The following is a 20,622-nucleotide window of genomic DNA, read 5'->3' as shown; positions in this document are numbered from 1 at the left end:
TCCAGCGAGCAAAGCTAATGGGTAAATATGCTGCCTGTGCAAAGTGAGGTTGTAAATGAAGCAGTGGATGAGAAAAGCTGTGGGCAAACCTTCTCTAGTTCAGTTCCATGCAAATAACTGCTTCACTGCCTCTCTTCCTGCAGAAAAATCCGGCTCTGCTCCCTCTGGAGGCCCTTCCCGGCTCAGCAGCAGCAGCTCCTCTGAGTCTGGGAGCAGCAGCTCCAGTGGCTCCAGCTCGGACAGCAGTGATTCCGAATGAGTTATGGACACTTAGACACAAAACACAAAATGGACATCACTCTCACCGATGCTCTGCAGTGTTCCTTTCTCTCCTTAATATACTGCTCTTGTTCCACGGTGGTCAGGTTTTTTTTCCTCTCTGACTTTTTTTATTTTTTAATTCAGTATTATAAAAGGTATCTTCCATTTTTTTGGGGGGCGCTCTTTTAATAGGTCAAAGATCTTTGCGTGTGTGTGTGTGTGACTAGACTTTATGACAAATAGTTCCCTTTGCATAAAGTCTCTAAAATACATTTTAACTAAAGAAGATTTGTTGAAAATGGAAGAACTCGGAACTCTTAGCAGGAGATCACTAGAAGGTTCTGCAAGGTTTGTAGTACATTTCCCTCCTGCCCCTTCCCTCTCCCCAGAAACGTTCTCTTAATAAGCCCACCTGGCTCACACAAAGAAAAAAGTCTTTTTTAAAAAGAAATCTCTGTAAAATGGTACTGTATCTGAAAGATGTTAGCTTTGGAACTAGTTGGTGTATTTGTTATTAGCACTAGTATTCTTAATCTCAAAGTCTACAGTGTGATGAAAATGTCAGATGCTATCATCTTTTTACATAAAAACAAAGAATTCTCATGTACCGTGGATTGCTAACATTTTTTGTTAATATTTGTAGAGGCCATAGGCACCTGTTCAGGAAGGTATTTAAGCATGGACTTAATTTTAAGCACATGAGCAATAGAAGTGTCTGCATTTCTAGTCTTTTCCACTAAAATTTTTATTTTTTCTTGGGAATATTTTGGTAAGAAGAGAGCGAGGGACGCTCAAGTTTCTTGGAAATGTTATTTTTAACATCAAATAGATAATTTCCAGGAAATTGACACTGTCTATGAAAGTTTTCATTTAATTGAAAACAGTTTTTGGCTGCAAGTTCTCAGATGGACCTCAAGGAGTGATCCCTGCAGAGTGACCAAGGCGTCATGTGCTCGTTATTAGACACATGCTTAAGTACTTTCTCCATGACATGCACCTCAGTCTGGGCTTAAAATAAAAGAGCACTTGAGCTCCAGCTGAGGCTGAGCTGGCAGGGGACTTGGAGAGGGATGTTGGTTTTGTCTTTTCCTTTGTTTTTCCCCTTATCTTTGTATCTGCAATGAGCTCCTAGAAAGGGAATGCTACTTCTGTGTCACACAGAAAGCAGGTTTCCAGACACTGAAATGTTTACCTCAATAATAGTAAGGGAGGGAGGGCGGGGGTGGGTTAGAGGCAATTTTTTTGAGGCTATCAATTTCTTACGAGTCAGCCGAATGTTTCGACCTGCGCTGCTGCAATACACTCCGTTTCCACTGTCCCTAATTTCATGTATATATAAGTACTTTATTTATTAAACACTATTGGTCATTTAAAATTTACTAAAAAACAACAAGACCAGCAGAAATGCAGATTTTTAATGTGGTTTGAACCAGATTAAAAAAAAAAGAAATCAACAGAAAAAAAATAAACATGTTATTTAAATACATTGGACTTTATACCTACAGGTGCTACAGTCCAGTCTATTGTGTATCTGGTGCTCTGTCATGTTTTGTGTGTTCATTTTTTTCCTCTTTTCACTCCAGCCCCTTTATTTCCTGGTTTGTACAAATTTTGAAGACGTACAGGTAGATGTAATTCCTTGATGCAGCACATTTTTTGTCTGTATTATTTCCACAGGTCTTTCCCCTCTCCATTTTTTTGGTAGAACAGTGTGGGGTTTGATTTTATAATCCAATTTTAGGAAAACACCAGTTCTATAATTATATAAAATTTGTAACCTGAGGGGCAGAAATTTATTGTAAATTCTTAACTTTTTAGCTTTTTATTGTAAAGAAAATATACAGAGTTTAACAGAAAGTTATGCCTTTCCTTCTCCCAGCACCAGCCCCTAAGGCTGCATCTCTGCTGTGGCGTAGCCCGAAACTTCACCCTGCTGAGGAGTGGCCTTGGAGGGCTCCTCAGCCCTGGCACAGGATTTTTGTTGCACAGTCAGCCTCCAAGAGCTAGGAGAGGAGCTGGTGTGCTGGGAAGCGTGGAGCCTGGGGGATAGCCCTTTGCTGAAAAGCCAGGGGGCTGCGGGGCCAGCCTGCTATTAGCACTCCATGGTTTGCACTTACTGCATCCGCATTCAGCTGCCAGTCACTTAGTGCCCATCGGCTGAGGTTTTATTAGCCAGACCCTTAGGAGATGGGATTATCAAGAAGCTTGTTCTTGCATCTGGCCTTTAGAAAATCCATCTTTCAAGGATCAGCATTTCAGGTTGTTCAGGTGTGCATCTCATACAGGCGTACTGGCCCTGTCCGTGTCTTTTATCTGTATGGTGACAATAGCACTCTCTGCAGTTTGCTGTAGAAAGGAATTACCGTTTTCTGCTAAGGGTTGAAAGAGAGATGCTCTGCTGCTGTAAACAGCTGTAAGCTGCTGGACGTCCTCAGCTCGTTTTGTAATTGCTGGGGTGCTTGGCCCGCTGGCAGAAAACCCTCCAGGTCTTTGCAGATTGAGTTTCCTGTAGTGTTGGAAAATGCATGAACTAGTGTGTTCTGATTCTTGCTGAAATTAATGATTTTTCTTTTCCGTTAACAATGAAGTTATTTTTAGTTGCTATATTTTTTTAAATTCTGCCCTTAAAAAACCACCTTCCCCTAGACAGATACTTAGTAATATATTTTCAGAATTTTACTACAAGGAGATGTAATATACACCTAATTAAGCGTAGTTTTTTGTAATGGGCTTGGTTTTCATTTGTCTTTCTCCTAGTGTCTGAGACTTGCATTATCAAAACAAACTGGCATTTTAATTAAATTAATTGCTACCAATTCAATACCACGACAGCTTGGAGAAACAGGCTCCCAGGTTTCCCTGCTGAAATCCTTTCCCGCCTGCATTCACTTCAGCTATGCCGTGGATGTAAGGTGATGGTCGCCCTGGACAAAAGGTGCTCCTGTGCAGAGAACAACCCCCAGCCAGTGTTTGGAGGCAGTGGCCGCCCGCCAGCAGCTGCTCTCACCAGCATCACCACCACGCAAAGCCCGAGGACCCGGCTCTGCAGCACGCCACCGTCCCCTGACGCTGCGGCCAGGGTGCAGACATCCCGCCCGGACACATAGGTCTGTCCTGCCAAATGAGTGGAAAGGTCGGAGCCGAAGGGTTGGGGACAACCGTGAAGTGATGGAAAGGGGCCTGGCCTGGGACTGTCTGCAGCGCTGGAGGAGGATCCCTGCTTTAGTTGGCAAACTTGTCCTAGCCTGGGGATTTGCAAGGAAAACAAGCAAACAAAACAAAAACGGAAAGATGAAGAAGCACCTGACTATCCTCGATAAGCCAGCTGCAGCTTGGGCTTCTCTATTTGGTGGAAAACTTTCATGGAAAGTAAGATGTTTTCCAATGAATGGCAGATCACAGGAGAAATCCGTTTTGGCGTGACCTTCGTTTCAGGGGGAAAAAAAATTGGTGACTCTGCACTGCAAAATGTTCTTACGTATTTTTCATTTTCGTATTGTTTGTAGTGCTCATTATCTCCTGATATGTCAGTAGTGGTGCCTCTTGTACATCCAGATCAGAGTGTCTCCTGGAAAGAAGAGATGTTTTCAGTCCATAGTAAGTAGCAGCTGCCCTTAATGAGTTGGAAACGGAAACAATAGAGCATTTATTTAACCGAGTTTGTATTGCATGACATGTCAGTCCAGATGTCATGAAATAACTTGGAAATGATCAAATGTATAAGTAACATTTGAAATGGCATTTTTAAACTTCAGAATGAAAAAGACTGAATTTTTTATGGTAGGATTTTTTCTTGAATGAACAAAGTTTAACTTTGTTTTCCAGGGGAAATTTCACTGAAATCAGTATGATTTCATATGTATACATACACACATAGTTTTATTGAAACTGTTTTTTCTGAAGAATTCCTGTTTTGACAAAACAATATCTGACCAGACCTAATACCAATCAACCAGCATTACTGCACCTTTAAAAACTTTGTTAAACTTTATCTGATTGTAAGGTCAGCCTGTCTCTTGGCATACCATCAGATGTAGGCTCAATGGGACCAGAGGGAGATCCGCATCCCGTGGGCTCAGGCCCTGGTTTATCTACTAAAGGAATCTGTCGAGTACGACAGTTTTCTGCTAACCAAATGTTGTCTATACAAAATCTTTTCAGTTTTGTATTGATGTGATTTTAAACTTTCCTACCGACAGGGTTTGTAACTGTAGAACTGATATTTCAGGACTATGTAGCTGGTGTTTGTGGGGTGCGTGTACCATAGCTGCGCGCACCCACACACACATACACAAGCACGTGTGTGCGTGTATATATACAAATTAGTTACCCAGTGAGGTCTCTTTCCATGTTCTCTATGTGGTAGAAGCAGACTGCAGTTACCTAATCTAGTTCTTTCTCTGTTTTGGGGACTCTTAGACCAGTTTTTAATTTTTTCCTTGTTTTGAAAGGAATGATGTTTTTTAAAGCTGGGGTTGGAGCTAGGGGGAGGGGATTGGGGCATGACAAAAAAAACAAACAAACAAACAACACAACCTTTTTAGTAATGAATTTTAAAAAAAGAAATACTCTAATACACAAGCAGTTACCACTAGGGCTAACTGGGCAGGCTCTGCATTGTTGAAGATAAATTTAGGGCGAGGATTTGTTACACTAGCAGCATTATCTTGCTTGTAAAACAATGAGATGCATTTAAAGCAAAAATGGTATTTGCATATCTTTTTAAATGTCATTTTTAAAAAATAAATAAACCACCAGCTAGGATTTGACACAGGCCACTTAGAACTTATCCCTGATACTGGCATAACCAATCCAGAAAGATTTGTTGTTCTATTTGTTTTGTTTTTCCTTTTTTTAATATTTAAAAAAAATGTTACTTTTCTGTATGATGTGCATGCAAATTTACCGTAACTTTTTCTTAAAACTTTTTAGTGCCATTTCTAGTATATTCCTGTAAATGTCAGTTACTGGAAAAAAAAAAAGTCAATGTAAGTAGTTTAGCTTGTTTATTGCAAATTGCTGGCCTCAAACACAACAGAATTTTTAAAAAAAAAAAGTTAGAAAGTAATCTTTGTTGTTACTGGTAATGGACCCTGGTCCTGGGGCATTTGTTTTGTTTTCATAATAAAAAGAAAAATTGTTTTGTGTGTGCAGTTTTATACTATATTTTCCCCTCTCCTCTCCCTTTCCTCATTTTCCCTTTCAGGTGTTGCAGCTCAGCTGAAAGCCAGTAGGGCTTTGACCTAGCAATTGGTTGAGCAGCATTGCCACCAAACAAATATAAAAATGCTAAGGATCCTAGTGCCATGAAATAATTTGGAAGTTATTTTGCAAGCCCAGCTGTTAGCATGCATGGTGTGCTGCACTCATGGGGGCAAACTGCTTGCAGAGCAGAGGGCAAGCCTGGGGTGCTGCCAGCTTGGCCTGGGGGTCTCTGAATCACAGTTCAGTACCTGACATGTGCTAAATATACCTTTTTTTGGTGAGGATCTCAGGCCGCTTTAATGCGAGGGGGGCAGCCTAGGAAGGACGTTTTCCCCTCCTAGAAAAGCTTATGATCTGAAGGGGCCTCACCTTGTGAGAATTGGACCTGGTAGAGGTAAGTTGAGCTGAATAAGAGGAGGTTGAAAATCTCACCCAAGTTTAATGCTGACTATTTTCCAGCTGCCAAGACCTGAAGAAACCAGAGGGAATTTCTCACCAGCTGCAGCTGCTGGCCCCGCAGGTCAGTGAGCCCAGGGCAACCAGGACATAGGAGATGCAGTTGGGAAATGGGGGTCCTACAGCGGCTGATCGCATTCACAGCACAGTCTTGACATTGCTGTATGGTGGCCAAAAGCTATTTTGGTTGCTGGAGGTTTTTTTCTGTTAGCTTTCTCAGATGCATGCCTAGTGGTTTATTTATACAGTAGGGGTTACAACATCCAGGTTCCTGCAGGGTTAATCTTTCTCTAACCCTGTTCCTGCTCGCTGGGTTTAAAAGGCATGATCACTAAGGTTTCAGCAAACCTGTTTTGCTTAGCTGTTGTATCAGCGCAGCTGTGCATTGTCAGTTGTTCCCCCCACTCCAAAGAAATGTTTTTTTTTTTTTTTTTTTTTCAACCTAGACTTTAAAATTCTCCTGTGAGGCTGCTGCCTCCACAAGTGATCTTCTTCAGTAGTGGTGTGGCTTCAGAGGGGCCCCACCACTACCTTAGGTAACCCCCAGCTGATGAACATGCAGAAGAAAAATGCACACCTGCACACAACGATGCATTTAAATAATTTTAATGCACTTAACCAACGAGGCTAAAACAGCATTTTAAACAAGTGCATTAACACGACCCACCTGCCTTACAGAAATGCTCACTTCCCAGCAGCCACCCCACAACCCTGCTGTGACTAATGAGGACACAGCTACGGAAACTGCACTCACACTCACGGGCATGAGCGGGAAGAACAAGTCACACTTCTCTTACGGTCCTGTCTACCCTCAGTCCTGGAAGAACTTATGCACACACTTAAGCTTTTATTCCTGAATAGTTTAACGCTTTAAGTAAGCTGAATTTTGGTTTACCAGCCACAGAAACAAAAAGGGACTGATTATACCCAAAATAATCATCTTTCTTACTGAAATTAAAAAAATAAATGTGATTTTTCTATAAGAAAAGTAAAGAAAATGAACAGCTGGCTTTGGGAATGTGCTGTTGTTCTCCCTAGTTCCTCAAACTCCCTGGGTTAGGGCGCTCCCCTGGGCTGCTGGAAAGACCCTGAGCCCAATTCTGCCTCACCAGGTTGCTTCTGCGCTTCCCAGGGGAGCCCTGGGGCCAGGCTCCTGCCCATTTTTCTAAGTGCTCGCCTGTCTGGAGCCCCGGGTGCGCCTCGTGTCCCAGGCAGTGCCCTGCCTTAACCAGCCCGCTCCGTACAGCGGTTCTGCCGCCCCGCTAGCAGCTTTCTGAGTCTAGTTAGTGTTGTGAATCCTGTTGAGTGCTTTTTCCCCAGCTGAAAAAACATTCACCGAAAATATTTCTCAGCTAGAGCTCATCCTGCCAAGATCAAGAGGACTCTTTGAGTGTGCAGAGCAATGCCTATGTCTGTGAAGCACTGAGGTCCATCTCAGCAGGTTCAGTTTTATGAGCACACACACAAGGTACCAAACATTAACACATGCATAAATAGTTACATTAAAAATAAGAGCTGCCCACTTTTTGCAGTGAATATACTTGCTCCGATCAGGGCTGAGTACATCAAACCTCTCTGATCTCACGGTGACGCAGGTATGTTCTGCTCAACACGTCAACTTCAGCAAACTTCAGTGTCTGTGCATTTAATGCGCACAGGAGAGGTGGAGAAAATTCTTCTTTGCTATACTTAAAAAAAACAAAGTGCTTGAAAAATGTTTAACGGGAGAGGTTTTATAACTATAGGAGTACTGACTATGCCTAATTTTAGGCAGGTAAATAATCCACCTTGAAGTCAACATCAAATACTGATTTGCTTGAAGTTGAGCCCATGTCCAAGTACTGCTGGGTTGAGCACACGGGGCTCAGCCTGCAGGATGATGCCTGAGGCAGAATGTTAAAGGGGAGCCTGTGACTTCAGCCCGATGTTACACTTTAATGCTGAACCCTGGGAACATAATGAACGACCCTGGAAGTGGTACTGCTTTGTCTTTAAGAAAGGTTTAGGTGCTTGCTGGGTTGGGTTCTCAGCTTGACCCTGTCATGAGGAAGTTAGGGACTCCGCTCCGACAGCAACAACGTGAGAGCAGGATCCATTCCTAAGAGGTATAACTGCAGTATTTTTGTCTCCTAAAACCCTTCAGTTGGTTGAAACAAATGCTGCCACACACAGTGTATGTGTACCAAATCTGCTAAAGCAAGAGATGTTATCCAACCTGAATTAGAAATTATTTCAAGCTCCTACACGTCTTAAAACCTACACGCAAAGCAAACCTCAGTAGGCTGTTTTTTTTCTGTAGCTGATCTCTGGCTGCAGGTACGTACTCCCTGTGCAGGAGCGTCCCGATACCCCCCAGCAGGAGATGTGTGTATTTACAGCAGCTTTCTTCCTGTTGCTCTCTTAGGCCTGTCCCTCCCTCTCAGGTGGTTCACCTGGCAATACATTCCTGGAGCATTAGCTGGGGCTCGTGCAAGCTTTACTGGGGCTGGGGATCTTGCTGCAGGAAGGGACTCAGCTGCACTGGCTCCAGAAGTCCTGTCTGTAATTTATTTCTGTAATTCCAAACTTAAAGGGCACTTTGCTTTGCAGAGGATGAAGCTGCAAAGCACCTTTCCTGCTAAGTATTTTGAAGGCTCAGATAAAATTCTCAACACATTTTTTCCCTCTTCCCCTTGCCCAATAAATCATTTAACTTCACGACCTGGTTCTAAGAGACCACTTCCAGGGAAGTAATTAAAGGCAGACAGGGCAAGCAGAACAAGTACTGGCTGTGTATGTTAGCAGATAATCTTCCTAAAATCTTAATCTCAGCAGTATCCAATCTAGACTCGCCTGTCTCCCACCAGCGTTCGCAGAGCTTTGGCAATGCCTAAGGACTAGCAAGGTAAAGTGCCTGCTGGGGACAGTTCCCAAATGGCAGCGGGTGTTGTTCACGGTACACAAGCCACTTACAAGCAACACATGGTCCAGCACGGACCCTGCCGATGATGCTAGGCGGCAAACACAGGCTCATCAGTTCCTGAGCGAGGCTGTTTTTGTTATATACGCTCAACAACATGCAAAATCAGACGCTACCGACAGCAAAAAATAAACGTAAATTTCCAGCAGCCTTCCTGACCTATCCCACACCCGGCCTTAGCCGCAGGTCTGGTGGAACGGTGCGAGCCCTCCGCTCCCAGCTTGATGCAGGTCTGGTTCGTCTCCACATGCAGATTCCTGATGCCAAGCCGCCGGAATTACATGATAGCACAAAACTTGGACTGTCCCGTGTCCCTGGAGACATCCAGCTTGTTTTTGTCCCGCACCAGGATGGCTTCGTTGCCGTACTGCGAGTACCACATACTGCGGCTCCGGCTCAGGTACGTGTTGGGCGGCGCTGACTCCAGCTTCTGCTGCTGCTGCTGCCAGATGAGCAGCGAGGTGTCCCTGTAGCGCAGCCGGGCATAGCCCTCGGACAAGGCTTTTTCGGGCAGGGGCACCCTCCCGTTCATCACCTTGTCAGTCATCTGCTCAAGGGCACCTTCAAAGGCGAGATCTTCCTCCTGGCAGCTCCGAAATACACCCCGCTGGGGCGGTGCAGACCGACGGCAGCTTGGTGCTCAGGGGAGGACATCCCCAGGGGCACAGCTCCTGGGGGCTGCAAGCCGTACACCGGTGCCAGCGCCCCTCAGAAGAGGGCACGGGGATGTGCACACCCGAAAATCACAGCGGGCAGCCTGGCCTTGCTGAGGGAACAAGCCAGGGCTTCCAGAAGCTCATCCAGCGGTGGTACTGCTGCTCGTTTCATCTTGCAGAGGGGCCGAGCACACGTGAGCTGCTGGCTCCGGCCACACGAAGCATCTCGGTGCGGGCGAGCGTGACAGCCGGGTGCGACGGGGCGAACGGCTCCGGCTGAGTGTCGCCTCTCCAAATGGTGGAGCCCCAAAATGTAGGGCACATCTAAACGGCCACCAGCAGCATCCAGGTCCGTGCGTGACCTCGTGCGTGACCTCAGCACCCCTGCGTGACCTCAGCACCCGTACGTGACCTCAGCACCCCTGCGTGACCTCAGCACCCCTGCGTGACCTCACGCCGACGCCAGCCCGGCGCTCCCCCAGTCCCGCCTTGATGGATATCGCCGCACACAACCGAAGCCGCTGCCTCCAGGTCTCCGCACCCCACCTGGGCCACCCATCGCCTCCCGACAGCACCGCTCCGGGGGGCTTCAACCTGGGGGGGGACACAGCGAGGGTCACAGCAAGGCCTGGCACTGCCCCCCCTTTTTCCCCCCCCTCCACCCTTTTCCCACCCCTCCACGGGCTTCCCACCGCCCACACCCCCCGCCCCCCTTTAGGGTGCCCCCCACCCCTGGGCGCCCCCCCCGGCCCCACCGTGCCTGCGCTGCCCGGCCCGGCTCGGCTCGGCCCCGGCGCGGCTCCGCGGAGCGGCTGCGGAGGCGCCTCCCGAGCGCATCACGGCGGGGAGGAGCCGCAGCCGCCGGCGGGGGGAGAGGACGGGGCCGGGGCGGGGCCGGGGAGGACGGAGGGGGGGTCGGGGAGGGGCTGGTGCTCGCCTCCTGCCCGCCCCCAGCCGCTCCCGGTGCTGGCCCCGGGGCGAGCAGCGCCCCGACAGCAGCATCTCGGGGTCCCCCGGCACGGGGCAGGAGTTGTTTGCAAGAGAGCTGAGCAAAGGGAGATTATTATTATTATTAATTCGTTATTATTATTATTTTTCTGGTGGAGCCAAATGTAAGCTCCCAAGCTTCTTGCCGCCCGCTAACGCAGCGCCCTGGTGGGGTTTTTGCCCTGCTGGGCAGCTGAACACCGCCCCAGCCGCTCTCATGCTCCCCATCCTTAGAAGGGGGAAGAAAGTACGCTGGAAAGGGAAAAAACAACTCGCGGGGTGAGATAAGGATAATTTAATTAAAGGGGAAAGGAGGAGGGAAAAAAAATAAGCAAAGGCCGTGCGGAAGCACAGAGAGAGAAAAGGAATTACTCCCTGCTTCCCGTCAAGGGGAGGTACAAGGCACATGGCAATTTACACCCTGCACAAAGAGGAGGGAAGGAAGGAAGGACAACAAAAGGATGAACGTGTATGGAACGTGGTCACCACTGGAGATGTCCCGACTCCGCTTGATCCCCTCCCGCTAGCACAGCAGAGACAGAAGCCAGCCCAGGCCCCACCCTGTGGAAGCTGCAGAGCAAAATGTGAAATCGCTGAGTGGAACCAGATTTGCTTTTTTGGCACGGGCGAGGCGTCTCGGTCTCCTCTGAAATATCACCCGTTCTGTCATCGTCAAACTCAGAGCACGGCAGAAGAGGCCGATAAATGGCGTGGCTGCGTTGCCTGGGTAAGGCAAGAATCCCTTTTGGCCTTCTTGCCAGCATCGGGCTGCACCACGCTCACTTTCCTGCTCTCCTTCGCCAGGCTGCAGGCACTCACCCCCATCGGCTGCTCTGGGTGCCCGGGGGTTCGGGAGCTCCAGAGCAGCCTCGAGCTGTCCTGGCAGGAGTGCAGGGCTGCTAGCAGGAGGATAATTGCAATCACTCTTCCAGGCTACGAGCTGTCTGGGCAGGTCGATCAGGTGTTTACAGCAGGCGGTGAGCCAGACAGAGAATCACTGTCTGCACGGGTGAATATTTGTAGTTTAACAGCAGCACTTCAACCCTGATAGTCCACGTGGAGTGTGCAGCCTGCGTCTTCCTCCTCCCTGCCTGCACCAGCTGCAGCCGTGCGACCAGTCCCTCACGAGGATCGAGCAAGAGCCACTGCTGAGCACCGTGTTGGCCAAGCTGTGCCTCCCGCAGCTTTCCTAAAATAGTTGGAGAAGGGAGCCCACAAAGTCTCAGGGCGTGATGTAAGTGGCACCAGGCTGCACGGTGACTGCTGACAGCTCCTGCTCGGGGAGCCAGGACGCAGCTGGGGATGGGTGTCCTTTGGGACTGGCTGGTGCACACGCGGTCTGATCCAGAAGGTGGCAATGGCAATCCACGGACACCCAAAAATGGGGATTTCATGGAGGCACGGCCCTGGTATTTAAGGGAGATTTTCAGATGCCTGCTCCTAAGAGGCAGCGTGGTGGCAGCTTCTCTGCATGCTCCGACTGGGGGCTCGGGACTTCTCCTGGGAGCCATAAAAACACCACCTTAAATATCCATGCTCTGCTGTTAAAAGGTGGCCATTCCCCAGGCACGTTTGTGTTCACTCGTACCGTACAATCTCCTTGCACATGTTTGTGCATTTCCCTTCCTCCTTCTTTCCTCCTGTCCTTCCTCCCTCCCTCCCTCCTCCCTCCATCCCTCCTCTTTCAGGACAGCTTTGTCTCCTCTGTGCAGGGCTGCTCCCTTCCCGCATGGCCCCGTTCTGATCCCAAACCCTGCTGCCTCCCCAGCCGGGCACCCCCTGCCCTGCCGCGGGACCCCTCGGCTCAGCACAGGCTCCTCCTGGTACTGAGTTACTGAGACCCCGGGGATGAAAAGGCGTGACGCCCCTGCTGTTACTAGTTCTGTGATTATTTTTCCAGCACTCATCTCTCAGGCCTCTCACTTGAGAAAGCAACACGAGGATGGGCCACGAGGGCCGAGAGCAGCACGCCCGGTGCCCACCAGAGGGTGGTGTCAGCCTCTGCGAGCAGCTCCGCCGCTGCCCCAGGCTGTCGTTCCCTGGCTGTCTGTCGTTCCCTGGCTGTCTGTCGTTCCCTGGCTGTCTCTCATTCCTTGGCTGTCTCTCATTCCCAGGCTGTTTCTCATTCCCTGGCTGTCTCTCATTCCCTGGCTGTCATTCCCAGCAGTGCCAAGGGGCAGGAGAGGGGAGCACCAGCTCTAGCACAAAATCCACCCCATGCTCCTCTCGTTTATACAATCCCCCTTTCAGCTTTAGGTTCACGCTGGAAGCAGTGCCTAGATCCTCTCTGCTTGTCCTGTGCTCCCCTGGGTCAGGACGTTTGCATGATTTGCAGCGCGCAGCCCACAAGAGTGCGTGCTGGCTGCACGCTCTTCGCCGAGCCTTGCCTTCCAGTTGTTTCCCCGACTATCAAAAATCCCTGCTATCAGCTGTTTTTACTGCTGCAGAGGTGGGTGAGAAGCGTCCTTGCTTCAACACCTCCCACGCAGCTGCTGGCTTTGCAGCTGCAGCGATCGGTCCTAAGCGTCCAGGGGCCAAGTAGGGGTTTTATTATGCAGTAAAAAAGCCAGGCCATAGCAAGCAGCTTTAATTATACGCATATAATAAACTCCTCTGTAGCCCTCTACCTACAGACCTGATCTCACAGGGCAGACCAGCATCCAGTGAACCAAAATTATCCCTTGCAGGGCTCCACGCCTTTCAATGGCCTCGTGATTCCCGCCCGGTGGGTGCTGCTGGAGCCCTAGCGGGAGGCCAGGCAGAGAGGCTTAACGGTGAACTTCAGGAATGAGAAAGTTATGGTGAGAAATCTCCTCCGCAGGGTACGGGGAACTGCAGGCTGAGATCAGCATGCTCCTGAGTATACCCAGGGCAGGGCGTAGCTCTGATTGCGAGGCCGGGGCATATGCATGCTGCTCCTGCTCCGATTATACGTACGCTCATCCTGCCCTGCCAGAGGCGTACCAGGCACCGCACACAGGCAGACCAGGGGCAGACCGAGCACCAGCACGTCAGGCTAAAAGAAGCACTTCCCGTGATATTAAAAAAAATAAATAAAAAAGCTTCACCAAACTGTCCCTGGAATACCAAACAATTGGTTTTCATTCTTTAGAGGGATTTTCCTTCCCATACTGGAAGTGAAGGGTCATGCCAGCAGAGTTGCTCTTTCTTCTTTATCTCCACTTGGCTACATTTGGAAGAGATTAGCGTTGCATTTGTTTGACATCCAGGTTAATAGCTTCCCTTCGTCCCAGCCTCGGCTTCCGGTTTTGGCTATCTGGAAAGCCAGGACGAAAATTAATCAACAAACTCTTGGGAGAGGATCTCCGAAGAAAACTCAGAACAGATTTGAAAAGGGGCTGCTCTGAAGTGTGCTGATTTGGATGGGAGCCACCGAGTGAAAATTAGAGATTTTCAGGAGTTTGCTGCCAAGGAGTTAATGGCCGGGAGTTGAGGTTTGCAATAAATACGCTGGTAATTAATTATAGGAGTTGTCTTCGTGTTTGAAAGTCAAGGAACACGATCGCTTGTTTGGGTTAAACATCTCCCCTGCAGTATTTGCAGCCCAAACACGAGCCGGAGAGGGGGAGCGCGCAGCCAGACAAAGCAGCGGCTGCTCGGGGGGTGCTGGGGGGGTCTTGGGGACCCCAAATGCGAACGGGGGCCGGGGGGAGCGGAGCAGCGGGGCGGCTGGGGGGGGGGCCGCTGCAGGACGGGGAGCGGGGAGCTCCGGGAGGAGGGAGCGGGGGGGTGCGAAAAGGGAAAATAAAAAAAAAAAAAAGAAAGGAAAGGAAAGGAGGCGTGCAGCGCTCCCGCAGACAAAGGGGCGGCGGGGGCGGGCCGGGAGCTCCTCCCGGCGGGGCGGGGGCTTCGGCCCGGGGTGGGGGGGGGGTGGGCAGCAAATTCCCACCCGCGGCGGCAGCGGGGGCGGCCTCAGCGCCAGCTCCGCGACTGTGCAGGTGGGGCTGGGGCAGGAGCGGGAGCAAAAGCAGGAGCAGCACCAGGAGCAAGAGCGGCTTCTGGAGCAGCAGCAGCAGCTTCAAGAGGAGCAGGAGCACGAACAAGTTTCCCCGGGCCGGGGGGGGGACGAAGTTGCGCGGGGGCGGCCCCTTTGTTCCCGGGCCGATGCGGCGCGCCTAGCCCCGGCGGTGGGGCCGCAGCGGGGGCAGGGGCAGCCCTCCGCCGGAAAACTCGGCGCCGTCCCCCGCCTCCCCTTCCTCCTCCTTCCTCCTCCTCCTCCTCCTCCTCCTCCCCGCCGATGCTTCCCCGGGCGGCGGGCGGCGATGGAGCGGGGCGGTAGCGCGGCGGCGCGGTGCGGAGCAGCCCCTCGGGCAGCCGCCCGCTGCCCCTGAGCAGGGGGGAGGAGGAGGAGGAGGAGGAGGAGGAGGAGGAGGAGGAGGAGGAGGAGGAAGGCCGCGGCCATGGAGGAGTGGCGGCAGTGCGGCCGCTGGCTCATCGACTGCAAAGTTTTGCCCCCCAACCACCGGGTGGTCTGGCCCTCGGCGGTGGTCTTCGACCTGGCGCAGGCGCTGCGGGACGGGGTGCTGCTGTGCCAGCTGCTCCACAACCTCTCCCCCGGCTCCATCGACCTCAAGGACATCAACTTCAGGCCCCAGATGTCCCAGGTATTATTTATTTTTATTTTTTTTTGGGGGTGGTGGTGGTGGTGTTGGTGGTGTGCGCGTAGGGCTCTTTGTGTCGGTCTTGCAAAACTTCGTGGTGTGAGTGAGTGCGGGCGTGGGTAGGTGGGTGTGGGGGGGAGAGCTTTTTTTTCCAGCCCCCCCGGCTGCCCTTCGCCCCCTACCCCTGTATTTTAGCTCCCAGCCCCGTACCCCCCCCACCCCGAGGTTCAGCCCCAGCACCGGGGCGCAGCGCTGGGAAGCTATCAGGGGCTGTACTGAGGGGGCTGGGGGGGGGGAAACTGCCCCGGGGAAGAAGGCAGCGTCCCCCCCCCCCGATGTTTATAGCCCTCTCGAAACAAAAGCAACCAGTACGGCCGAGATGAGGCCGGCGTGGCTACTCCCAGGGCTTTTCTCGAGGCTTAAGTTTGGCTTTGATGCGCTGCAGGAGCGGTGCTCTGAGCGTTGTCCTGGCAGGATGCTGGCCCAAAGGGCAAAAGTTTGCCCGGGAAGATCAAAAACAAGAAGAAAACACTCCCCAGGTGCTCTGCGAGCCCACCCCTGAGCCGGGGGGCTGGGCTCAGCGCTCCCCACCACCATGGCTATGGGGTTGGGTGACCCTAAGGCTTTAGGGTTCCCTCCCTGGACGCATTTCCATCTCCGATTGTTTTGGTGGAAGGATGCTTGCACACCAAATCGGCTCTGTCCGGCTGGTTTGCAGCGCTCAGTGTTTCCGCGTGCCGAGCCGCGCGGCATTTGCATGGGAATCGGGAAATGAAAATCGATGAGAAACGAATGAAACCCGGCCGTGCGTCCCCTGCCCCGCAGCTGCCGTGCTGACGGGCAGCTGGGAAGCTGCTGTCCTGTTTGAACAGCCGAGGGCTTTCTCGGTAAAAAGGGAGGGGAAATTTCCTGGTCACAAGGGCGTGTGAGAATCTGGGTGTCAAAGTATTCACAGATAAATAACACGTAACGTTATCTTGAGCTCTGCTATGCGTTGTGCAAGCACGCTGCCTACCCGCAAGTGCCTTTCCCTGGTTTTCCCAGAGTTTTGTTCAGGGTAATGGTGGGGTTTGTGGCCCTCGTGGCTCCCCAGCCAGCAAAGCACAACCACGTGCACTGTGGGAGCTGTTGTGGCTGAGGACAGCTCGCCTGCGGGGTGCTGGGCCCCCAAACTGAGCTGTGTTTTTGGGGTCCAAAGTGTGTTTTGCTGCGTGCACGGGAGCAGCAAGGATGTAGTCGAGGCAGAGACCTTGATCCCACGGCCGGCCAGGGTGGAAAACCCCAACCGTGCGGGTGAAAGGGCAGGTCTGTCTGAGTGCTCCTGCCGGCATGTGGACCTGCTGGTGAAGGGGAAATAGCACGCACCGATGGCTCTTCCTGGGGTGTAAGAGTGCTGCAAGGCTTCCTCTGGGCTCGCCAGGCTGTAAACTGATCAAACTGCCTTCTGCTGCTGATGTTACCGATTGCAAACCATCTGAGTGAAGCTGCAGTTATGCAGGGACTGGTACGGGCAGTGAATGTGCCACTGGTGACACCCTGCATTTTTCTTCTAGGGAAATATTAAAGCCCGACAACCTAACTTCAGTTTAATGTTTGCCCTGTGGGGAAATAAGCAGGGGTTTAAGGATGGGGGATGCAGTCAGGGCAGGTCCCCATGGCAGCCCAGCAAGGAGCCTCGTGCTGCCGAGGCAGGTGTTGCTTGTTGGAGGTGAGGGTTTACAGCCCAGCTGTTACTGAAATCGCTTTCTGCTGCACCACCGGCTGCCTTGCTGGCTTTAGGAGGAGCGTGGAGTGAGCTCGGGGGGTCGGATGGCTTTGGGCAGTCTGTTTGTGGTCAGCTGAGCCCACGGGGCGAGCAGGTCCTGATGGAGATGTGGCTGCTACAGCGAGGTTCGGCTCGTGCTAATCCACCTAGACCCGAGCCCTTACACGTGCTTTGAGGCACTTGATGTTTCTCTCCTGGTTCCTGAAGCTGGGAAGCTGTGATTTCTCCCCCAGGGCAGCTAAAGGCAGAGCACCTCGCTGCTCTTTGCTCCGTGTTTGCAGCCCCGGGGGGGACAGGAGGGTGCTGAGCCCTGTGCAGGGGTTGGGCACAGCTGCAGCCATCAGCAGGGGGTTTGGTTTCTCTGGGCCGAATTTCAAAAGAAGAGGGCAGGAGCTGATTTTTGTCAAACAGCTGCGATGTGTTCAGACACGGGGGCTGGGATGTGTGAGACAGAGTGTGCCTTGAAACTTCAGGGGTTGTTTTTGATTATAAAGGCACATTTTGCCTGACTGGCTGGGCTGGCTAACCAGCTGTCTGCCTGGCTGCAGAGACTTTTTTTTTTTAATTCACTGGAAATGCTGGGGGACAAGACACTTGTGCTAGACTCAAAACACCCAGCGATGTTCTGTCGTCCACCTTTCTGAGTGAATTAAATGGGGTTGTGCAGGTGTGTAATGAGAAACAGCTTTTTGCCAGAGGTGAAATCTCATCTCTGCAAAGAATTGCTCCAAGACCCAGACGCTGTCGTCTGTTTTCTTTCCTTCCCCACTCCACGCTGATTTGCAGCGGGTCTTATTTTCGCTCTCCGCCATCAAAGGTGGTGCGGTCGCTGCGTGGCTCTGGCTGTGCAGCACGGTGAGGCCATCAAGGAGCAGGCTGCAGGGGTTTGCTTCCCTGCTGCGGGGCTACCCTGGTGTCCCCTTCCTCCTGAAGCCTTTCTATACGTGTGCACCAGGCTGGTGTGGTGCTCAGGCTGGGGCACGGCAGTGGTTTTCTCCTTGATGCTAGGCTATGTTCATTTAACTCGTTGATTTAGCTCCTTGGGCTTAACGAATAACTCCAGCAGGCTGTGACCTCAGGTTTGCTTTTTGTTTGATTCCAGAGGCAGGAGACCTTGTCTCGGCAGGGCCCAAAGTTGCCGAACCTCCACGGAGACTGGCAGAAAGAGCAGGCAGAAAAGCGGTAAAACCCAGCTGTGTTCTGAGAGCCAGTGGGTGTGAGGCCACTTCTGATGAGCCTGGGGTAAAACTTCATTTCTGCTAATTGCTTTTGCCGTGGAGGCTGTTTGTGGAGAGGCGGGGAGCAGGCTGGTGTGCTTGCCCTCGGTACTTATTGATCGTTATGTCTGTTACTGTGATTGGGTTTGGGGGTAATTCGAGCTGGCTTCTCAGCCAGCTGAGAGCGATGGGAGGCCATCTGCGGTCACAAAGGGGAGCAGATGGAGCACCCCTCAAACCCACAGTCCCCATCCCCTGTCCCCGTCCCTACGTGGAGCCGTTCCCAGGGCCCTGCTTCTCCCCCCCCTTCCCCTCTGGGGTACCTCTGGCACCGTGAGGTTCAGCCACGCTCGTGTCCCGCGGGGTGGGGAGCTCCAGATCCCCATCAATAATCAGCTCTGAATCATCATTTTGTTAAGCCTCTGGTCAAATACAAATTAAGTGGCTCTTCACTTGTGTTCAGCACGGCTTTTTACTGCACTTTTGGACGAGGCTGCTCTTGTTTTCCTTGGATAAAATTGATTCTTCCTAGGAGGGCTGTGGATGCCCACGGATGCTGGTGGGGAAGCCCTGCTGCAGGCTGCTCAGGGCAGGTGGGAGCACGGGCAGAGCCCCTGCAGGGACTGGACCAGCTCCTCCAGAGGTCTTTGCAGCTCAAATTGGCTTCCCTGGCTGTCTGAGCACCCTGTGGCAGTGTTATCAGCTGTGATGCTGACACCCTGATGTGCGTTTAGGCTGGTGGAAGTTCATACTTCAACCAAAGCAGCTGTGCCCTTCCAGGGTCTGATCATGCAGTTTGCTGTAAGGTGAAGACTCTCCTTAATATGTTGCATTTGCCCTTCATTTGAGGTTGTTCCTGGACACTTAAATATCTCCTAGATACTTGAAATCAAGCAACCATATCTATTTAATGTGCACATTTGTGTGCGTGGAGACGTCAAGCTGGCGGTAATGGTCAGCTCATTAAGAATTAGTTGTTGTTGTTGCATATTGACATCTCTCTGTGGATAATCCATCTTGGTCTGCAGTGCCCGGAGGTTTTATTAGGGCTCCCGAGACTGATGAGACACAGCAAACGTAATTGGCGTGATGACTTGGCTGCCCACTGCTCTGTTTTGCTGTCATTAGGGAAGAACAACAGACAACTGCCTCCCCACGACGGATGCGTGTGACACTGTGCACCTGCCTGAGCTGTCAGAGGCATCCAGGCTGGTTTGTTTTCTGGAGGATGGGAATAATTTGGTATCAAAGTCCTGTTTATTGATGATGTGGGTGCCCATTTGCCACGACAAGTGGGAGCAGGTGGCTTGTAGCAACTGCTTCCCCCAGGTGTACGGAGATGGAGGCGTGTTGGTGCACGGGGCACCAGCAATTACCAACGAGGCTTTATAACTAAGATGCTTGTAATTGCTTCCATGAACCATGATCATAGCCCCAATAATACCAACTTACAAGTAGCTGGGTGGGCTGTTCGAGCAGGGGCTGCCTCAGAAAAGCACAGGAGTTATCGCCCCAGCTGGAGGCCACTGCTCCCAGGAAAGCCCAGCCTTTTCTGCAGATCAGAGAGTAATTCCCCTGAAGAAAATCAGTATCCTGGGCTTTCTGGGTCTTTCCTACCCAAAAGAAAGCCTAAACACCTTCAGCTTTCCCCTCTCTCAGCTCCTCGGTGCAGCTACCCTCAGGCTTACCCGGCTCGGGTCCTCTTGCTCTTTATTTACTCTCCGCTTCTTGAAGCTGAGTTCTGTTCCAGAAGCAGCTATAAAAAACAGCCTCATTACATCTCGCTGTTTACTGTGTCTCGGTGACTTCCCGTTCGGATGTGCTGAGCTTTACAAAAGGGGAAAAAAAGGTGCTCTGTTTTGTACGGCCAAACTTGTGAGCGCCTTGCGAATAGGAACCGACTGTAGTCCTTCTTCCCAGCCTCCCCTTCATGCCTCCTGCTCTATTTCTGGGAGGAGATGTCAAACAGCACCCTAAAACCTTGTGGTACCCCCTCTTTGCTGTTTGGTGAGGTTGTAAGGTAAAAGTTAACCTGGGGCTGAAGGCCCATGTGTATTCTGCTGGGACAGAAGGTGACAGAGCATCGGATGGATCCTGCTGGCTGTGCCAAGAAGCATAAAGAGCAGGGAAACCTTCCCCTCCCTCTCGAATGACTGATGAGGGTTAAATACCTGCGTTCAATATCGCAGGAACAGCCTCCTGAATGAAGAGCTGCCTTTCAAAGCACAAAGCCAAAAAGCAGTCACATCGGTCCCTCTTCAAGCTGGGACTGAGCTTGGAAGCTGCCTCCTATCCCTACAGCGCAATGGTGAGCTGTGAAAAACGCTTGGCTTTTATGTCCTTGGTGGTGGCCCTTTGTGCTGGGGGTACTGCCAAGGAGATGGGTGCCTCGGTGCTGGTTCCTCGGTGCAGAAACGGGCAATTTCCCAGCCAGCACTTGCCTTACCTAACCTCTTGGCTGAGGTTGGGTGAGGAATTAGGTTGCTTGCTCCAG

At 51.3% G+C, this 20,622-nt stretch overlaps 3 protein-coding genes across 13 annotated transcripts in view; 2 read left to right on the top strand and 1 right to left on the bottom strand.

Moving 5' to 3' along the window:
* Positions 1 to 5,402, top strand: part of BRD3 (bromodomain containing 3) — a 46,536-nt gene extending 41,134 nt beyond the window's left edge. For all 9 annotated transcript variants that reach the window (XM_040532027.1, XM_040532029.1, XM_040532023.1 and 6 more), the window contains one exon: positions 144 to 5,402. In XM_040532027.1, the coding sequence (XP_040387961.1) occupies positions 144 to 259 (116 nt within the window). In that variant the 3' untranslated portion in view covers positions 260 to 5,402. The remainder of the gene's footprint in view (positions 1 to 143) is intronic.
* Positions 5,403 to 6,512: 1,110 nt separating this feature from the next.
* BRD3OS (BRD3 opposite strand) lies at positions 6,513 to 10,377 on the bottom strand. The gene is made up of 3 exons (XM_040532033.1): positions 10,293 to 10,377; positions 9,931 to 10,131; positions 6,513 to 9,899 (listed from the first exon to the last, which is right to left on the bottom strand). The coding sequence occupies exon 3, from the start codon at positions 9,426 to 9,428 to the stop codon at positions 9,159 to 9,161; it is 270 nt and encodes an 89-aa protein (XP_040387967.1). The 5' UTR covers positions 9,429 to 9,899; positions 9,931 to 10,131; positions 10,293 to 10,377; the 3' UTR covers positions 6,513 to 9,158.
* A 4,102-nt stretch (positions 10,378 to 14,479) lies between these two features.
* Positions 14,480 to 20,622, top strand: part of VAV2 (vav guanine nucleotide exchange factor 2) — a 126,046-nt gene continuing 119,903 nt past the window's right edge. The window contains exons 1-2 of one of the 3 annotated variants that reach the window (XM_040531107.1): positions 14,481 to 14,881; positions 14,912 to 15,149. In XM_040531107.1, coding sequence (XP_040387041.1) covers positions 14,946 to 15,149 — 204 coding nt within the window. In that variant the 5' untranslated portion in view covers positions 14,481 to 14,881; positions 14,912 to 14,945. Of the gene's footprint in view, positions 15,150 to 20,622 lie in introns of all 3 variants that reach the window. The other 2 variants (XM_040531108.1, XM_040531106.1) reach the window with 2 other exon arrangements.

Source organism: Cygnus olor, chromosome 19 (assembly GCF_009769625.2).
Source record: "Cygnus olor isolate bCygOlo1 chromosome 19, bCygOlo1.pri.v2, whole genome shotgun sequence".
Taxonomy (NCBI): domain Eukaryota; kingdom Metazoa; phylum Chordata; class Aves; order Anseriformes; family Anatidae; genus Cygnus; species Cygnus olor.
Note: the sequence above shows the minus strand (reverse complement) of the source record. Positions and strands in the feature narration are given on the sequence as shown.

Bases quoted from the DNA above. Each gene is read 5' to 3' on its own strand.
- BRD3OS (XM_040532033.1), bottom strand. From the start codon at position 9,428: ATGACTGACAAGGTGATGAACGGGAGGGTGCCCCTGCCCGAAAAAGCC.